At 42.0% G+C, this 6,000-nt stretch overlaps 1 protein-coding gene across 1 annotated transcript in view; it reads right to left on the bottom strand.

Annotated features, from left to right (window-relative positions):
• agap3 (ArfGAP with GTPase domain, ankyrin repeat and PH domain 3) overlaps positions 1-6,000 on the bottom strand; it is a 116,179-nt gene that overhangs the window by 82,883 nt on the left and 27,296 nt on the right. Inside the window, exons 4-6 of the mRNA XM_089008929.1 lie at positions 4,172-4,257; positions 1,540-1,681; positions 1,327-1,461 (exon numbers count right to left, since the gene is read on the bottom strand). Of these exons, the coding sequence (XP_088865055.1) occupies positions 1,327-1,461; positions 1,540-1,681; positions 4,172-4,257 (363 nt within the window). The remainder of the gene's footprint in view (positions 1-1,326; positions 1,462-1,539; positions 1,682-4,171; positions 4,258-6,000) is intronic.

Consider the following 6,000-nt stretch of genomic DNA (forward strand, 5'->3'; position numbering starts at 1 on the left):
CAAACACAATTGGCCCAAAAACATTTTCGATTCTTGGCTGGAAAAATTTCATCAAGGGCCGAAAAATGATAGTGTGGGCCTAAACTACCAGTAAGACTTTAGTTTGCTGACGAGGTTTCTTGGATAAGAAGTGAAACGTCCGATACCTTCAAAGAAGTACAGATGACGGCTGAAGAAACCTTTTCATCGATGGACCACTCCTGTACGACTGAGAGCTTACACAGACTATGGTGTGATGACTTGCCGAAAACTAAGTGCTAATCTGTGTTGAAACAAGTTTCTCTGCCGTGACATTGTCACTGGTCGCAGATGAAAAAAGAGGAAATAAAAAGATATGCAGCCAGTACGTGCCACCCATGGTGTACTTGCGTTGGAGGTACATGCACCAACAGCAGGTGGTGGGCGGTAAGGCAATGAGCCCCCAAAAACCCTGCTGTGGTAGCATCCCTGGGGTGAGAAACCTCACGGCTGCTGGGAAGAGCTATAAAGCGTGTGCAATGCTCAAAAAGAGTACCCCCTTAAAAAAAGATGACAATTATCAAGCAGAGGGAAAAAAAGAGAAAATGATAATTGTATCGAAACGTTCTGCTGTTTTGCCCGAGAGTTCCTAATGTCTGTTTTTTGGTTTCTGCCAAAGTACAAAGGCATTCTGACCAAATTTCACATCATGGCCTTTTATCCATTGATATTTCTCATGAGAATGGACGAGCTGCTTAACATTCAGAGTTAGAATAGTCACATAGCACATGCGGCTGTCCACGTATAGCTATTTAAATCATGCCCTGTAGTCGAGTAGTTTGTTATGCCACAAGTTGGCATAATGACATAAAAACCCAAATACCAAAAAAAGTACAAAGGTATATTGATATATTCAATGGCATGACCTGTAGTCCGATGGCCTTTCTAGAACCAATTAACTTAGTCCAAAACTACTGTGAATGAGATTCAATAGAATGCTAACATGCTAACAGTCTGCATTGACACATAAAACTGCAACCTATGGCCAAATCCAAATTTGAAGGCGAACATTTTATACATTTACAATTTGCCATGTGACCCAATGTAAAACAAAACTGTATAAAAATACTGTTGGTAAGGCACAGTGTTCCACTTTTATATGGTGCTGTGTTGTTTTTTTTTCTACTTTTTCACTTTCCTTTCCTCTTCCTTTCAAACTATGCTGCTGTGAATTGTGAATGTCTCCACAGTGAGACTAATCAAGGCTATTTTACTTGAATTGCTAATTGATTCTATTGTACACGTTTGTCATGAGAAATTATCAATTGCTATCACACTCTCAGACTACATGCAAACGTGTCCTCTCACCATCCTGAAAAACTCTTTCAACATTGAGGCCGTAGGTAGAGCAGGTTTCGTAGTACGTGCAGCGCTTTAAGTCATTGGACAACTTTCTGGCCCGCGAGTCATCAATAACACGGGGGTTGGCAGCGCTGATGGCATCTGGAACAGAAATAGTGCTTCAAGAAATGCTGCAAATGGCGGCCAACTGGACATCATGAGCAAGTCCGCCACAAACACCTTGTGTCCCAACGAGGACCATGGGCACCTCGGCAGCGTTCCTGTAACTGGACAGACGCAGGAAGTAGTTGTAGACCGTCTGGAAACTGATCTCATCCTCCAGGCTGAAGACAAAGACCACTGCATCCACCCAGGCGGCAAACTAAGAAAAAGAAAATGGTTGTTACATTGAAACACCGCGAGAGTGGCTGCTTTTCCAGCAGCTCCTGTATTTTGTTTTTCCATTTTTTTCTGTCCTTTTCTCTTCCTTTCATAACTTTGCTGCGGTGAAATATAAATTTCTCCACTGGGAGACTAATAAAGGCTAATCAAATCCAAACCAAACTGCCACTAAATGAATGAGTGAGTAAACATCAATAAATGATTCCCTCCATCCGTGATGGAAACACACACACACACACACACACACACACACACACACACACACACACACACACACACACACACACACACACACACACACACACACACACACACACACACACACACGCGCACACACACACACACACACACACACACACACACACACACACACACACACACACACACACGCACTTTAAATACAGTGCATAAATGCAGTATTGATATTTAGAAAATAAATCATAATACACAAATATGAGAATCTGCATGTGGCATTTGGGATTTAAAAAAATAAACGTAAATGAATAAAATATTAACATACTAAAAAATGTATAAAGTACGTATCTGCACATTCACATACGGCAACGGGGATTCCATATCCAGATGTGTCTTAGAATGATTACTCTGCTAACAATAGAATAAAACCTCAACTATTGAAATATCCAACAGTTGTTGTTGGTCAATTCACACACTGTCACTTATTCCCATGATTCGAGTATACAGGTGAAACCAACCCATCTCTATAAATGTAGAACTGACTCATAACCACATGATGGCGGTGTACCATCATTTGTGAGCCAGTAAAAAGGGTCTAGCAAAAATCAATAGCAGGTGGAAAGAGTAAAGCACAAAGCAAAACGCATTGTCTTACTGTGTTGTAACAGGAGACCATAAACTTCTCGAGTGGAGCCGAGCAGCGCATTAACACATGTGCCGTTCATTTTCAGTCCATGCACAATATCCAGGTCAGAAGGTAAGCAGAGCAGCAGTGAGGTTTGGTAGGCGCAAAGACTAGTTAAAAGCGTTGACTTCAGATAAGCGGTTCAAACAGCACTTGACTACTCACAAACGTTCGTGAAACAATTGGATAAGATGGCTCATTATCAGGCAAGTTTCGATGTGAATGCACAACTTCCATGGGCAAACTAGAGGAATAAAGCATTCTGGCTCACTGGTGCCCTGAAAATGAACCACACTGCATAACCCTGGCACTTCCTGTCTTGTTACCAGAAGTAATAAATCATGGAATGAAATTACACTTTACCAAATACAATTGTAGAAAAGTTGGTCATGCCACTGTCAACTGTAAAGATTGTTATTACTGAAGTGCATGGTTTGTTATGTTTTTTAATTATTATGTCGGACTAGGTAAAAAACCTAGAGAAGAGTGGAAATACCCATTCTTATATTTTCTAAGAATTCAAGGTGGAGGTGGGACTCCACCAGGGTTCAGCTCTGAGCCGCTTCTTTTTTGCTATGGTGATGGGCAGGCTGACACACGATGTGAGACAAGAATCTCCTTGGATGATGATGTTTGCGGATGACATTGTGATCTGTAGCAAGAGCAGTAAACAGGTTGGGGAGAAACTAGAGAGGTGGGGGTATGCCCTCGAAAGGAAAGGAATGAAGATAAGTCGCAGCAAGACAGAATATATGTGTGTAAATGAGAGGGATCCAAGTGCAAGAGTGATTCTACAGGGAGAATAGATAAAGAAGGTGGAGGATTTTAAGTACTTGGGTTCAACTGTCCAGAGCAATGGAGAATGTGGAAAAGAGGTGAAGAAGCATGTCCAGGCAGGCTGCAACGGCTTGAGAAAAAAAATGCCAGGTGTGATAGAGGTTTCAGCTAGGATGTATAAAACGGTGGTGCGACCGGCCATGATGGTTGGACTGGAGACAGTGCCACTGAAGAAAATACATGCAGAGCTGGAGGTTGCAGAGCTGAAGATGTTGAGGTTTTCTTTGGGAGTGACCAGATTGGATAGGATCAGGAATGAGTACATTAGAGGGACGACTCATATTAGAGGCTTTGGAGAGAAAGTCCGAGAGGCCAGACTGAGATGGTTTGGACATGTCCAGAGGAAAGAAAGTGACTACACCAGGAGAAGGATGCTGAGCCTTGAACTGCCAAGCAGGAGACCGAGAGGAAGACCGAAGAGGAGGTTTATGGATGTGGTCAAAGAGGACATGAAGGGAGCTGGTGTGAGAGAAAAGGGTGTACAAAACTGGGTTCAACGGAGGCGACCCTTGAAGGCAAAAGCCGAAAGGAGAGAGAGAGAGAGAGAGAGAGAGAGAGAGAGAGAGAGAGAGAGAGAGAGAGAGAGAGAGAGAGAGAGAGAGAGAGAGAGAGAGAGAGAAAGAGAGAGAAAGTCTATAGAGGAAAAAAGATGCAGCAAAACAGAGCAGCAGGAAGGTAATGGAGTGTCGGCTAACGCTCTCTTTCTCAATGACTGAGGCGAGAGCATTTTTTTCAATATGTGGACACACTAACCTGTAACTCTGGAGGTCCTCCTTCATCTCTGATCAGGAGGAGGTAGCTCTGCCCATCCACCACGATCTCCTTCTTGAAGCGTCCACCTGAGGAAAAATTACATGCACTATTGTATTTTTTTTCAAAATATTTTGTATTTTTCATATGATGTCAACCAATATTGAATGATTTGTAAACAATATTTATTCAAGGGGCAAAACTAAAGTACTGAAAACTATCATCGCAGCTCCATGCTTATTAATTCGTGCACATTGAACATTTCGTTTTTGATTCTATTCTTCTTGCCAAGTCCAAAATGACCTTGTGAGTATATCCAGTAATTGGAATTCGACCCTCTTGCATTTTCAGTCAGCCGCACCCTTGGATAATTACATTTTGTGCCAAACCATGTGGAAAAGAGTGTGCAAGAAAGCCTACTGAAACATATGACATAACCACTTTTATGTTAGATATAGAATTTCAAGTTAGATACTGACCAACCTTTTGTGAACAAAAGGTGGGGCACATTAGTTTGCTTGTGCTACATGGGAAGTAACACAAAGTGAAGATCTGAGTTAGCTTCTCGCATTAGCCACTTAGCTGCTGCGTATTTGTCACATATGTACAAGAAGTAGGAATGTTGTATCACATTAATCATTTGGTTGCATTCCTCACTTGTGTGAATTAAATCTAGTACCGTGGACATAGCTGGGGGCTCAACTGTGTCACGCAGGTCTCGCTGCAGAGCCTTATGAGCGTATGCGCCAGGGAACTGGCAGCATTGCAATGACTTTGTCGCCTGAGCGCCTCCCGCAGCAGCTGTGCATTAGACATGCTAAATTGCGATTCCTCGCCCACGTAATTGACTCCTGAGAGACCCTACCTGTCAAATCACCTTCAACTTGACACCCAAACTTTTTATGAGGCCGCGTTGTTGTATTCTCAGATGTGCACACACGCATACAACTACGCATATCACCATTTACTACATCTGTACTGACTTCGAAATACCATTTTCATCTCCAGGGGGATGCTCACAATTCTTCCATTTTAAGTGGGATATTCAATTGAAAACAAAATTTTACATATGGAGGCGAAGTGAAAATAAACAACTGAGAGACTGTAACATAGGACCAGAATAAAAATAATAAATATGTACAGGGTATATATTTTTTTTTAACTGAAAATTGGGCAATAGCTAGCTAACTAATGCAACGATCAACTTCTATACCCCATGGTTCTCCATTACATCTAACAAACAGATGGCACTGAAAGCCCTGGGTTAAGATTTTGTTTTTTAATCCACCCATCCATTTTCCATTACATTCATACTCAAAAGGATCACAGTGATGCTGAAGTTGATCCCAGCCATTTTCAGGAAGTCGGCACAGGACCCGTCTCCAGCCAATTGCAGGGCATACAAAGACAACCACACTCATACTCACATCTCCGGACATTTTTAGAGTGTTCAATCAGCCTTCCATGCATGTTTTTGTAATGTGGGAGGAAACCAAAGTACCCAGAGAGAACCCATGCAGGCCGGTGTAGAGCATTGAAACTCCGCATTGGGAGGCCAGAACTGGAATTGAACCCGGTTTCTTTGAACTTTGTGGTGGATGCGCATACTACTGAAACATCAGGCGGGCCCCATTTTTTTCCAACAAAATCTATTCGACATAATACTGTATTTAATATAAAGGACTACGTAAACATCTTATACAACGTTAGAGGGTACAGCAAGTCCTGAAGAATGAATGTCTCTCTGTGTCTTTGTTTTGTCATATTGTCTCTATGCTGTCATATTATTTGTTATTTAGTTTTTTTTTGTTCTTTTGACTTCAAGACGGCGC

Source organism: Hippocampus bargibanti, linkage group LG11, assembly GCF_051943395.1.
Source record: "Hippocampus bargibanti isolate YZ-2025 linkage group LG11, ASM5194339v1, whole genome shotgun sequence".
Classification (NCBI taxonomy): Eukaryota; Metazoa; Chordata; class Actinopteri; order Syngnathiformes; family Syngnathidae; genus Hippocampus; species Hippocampus bargibanti.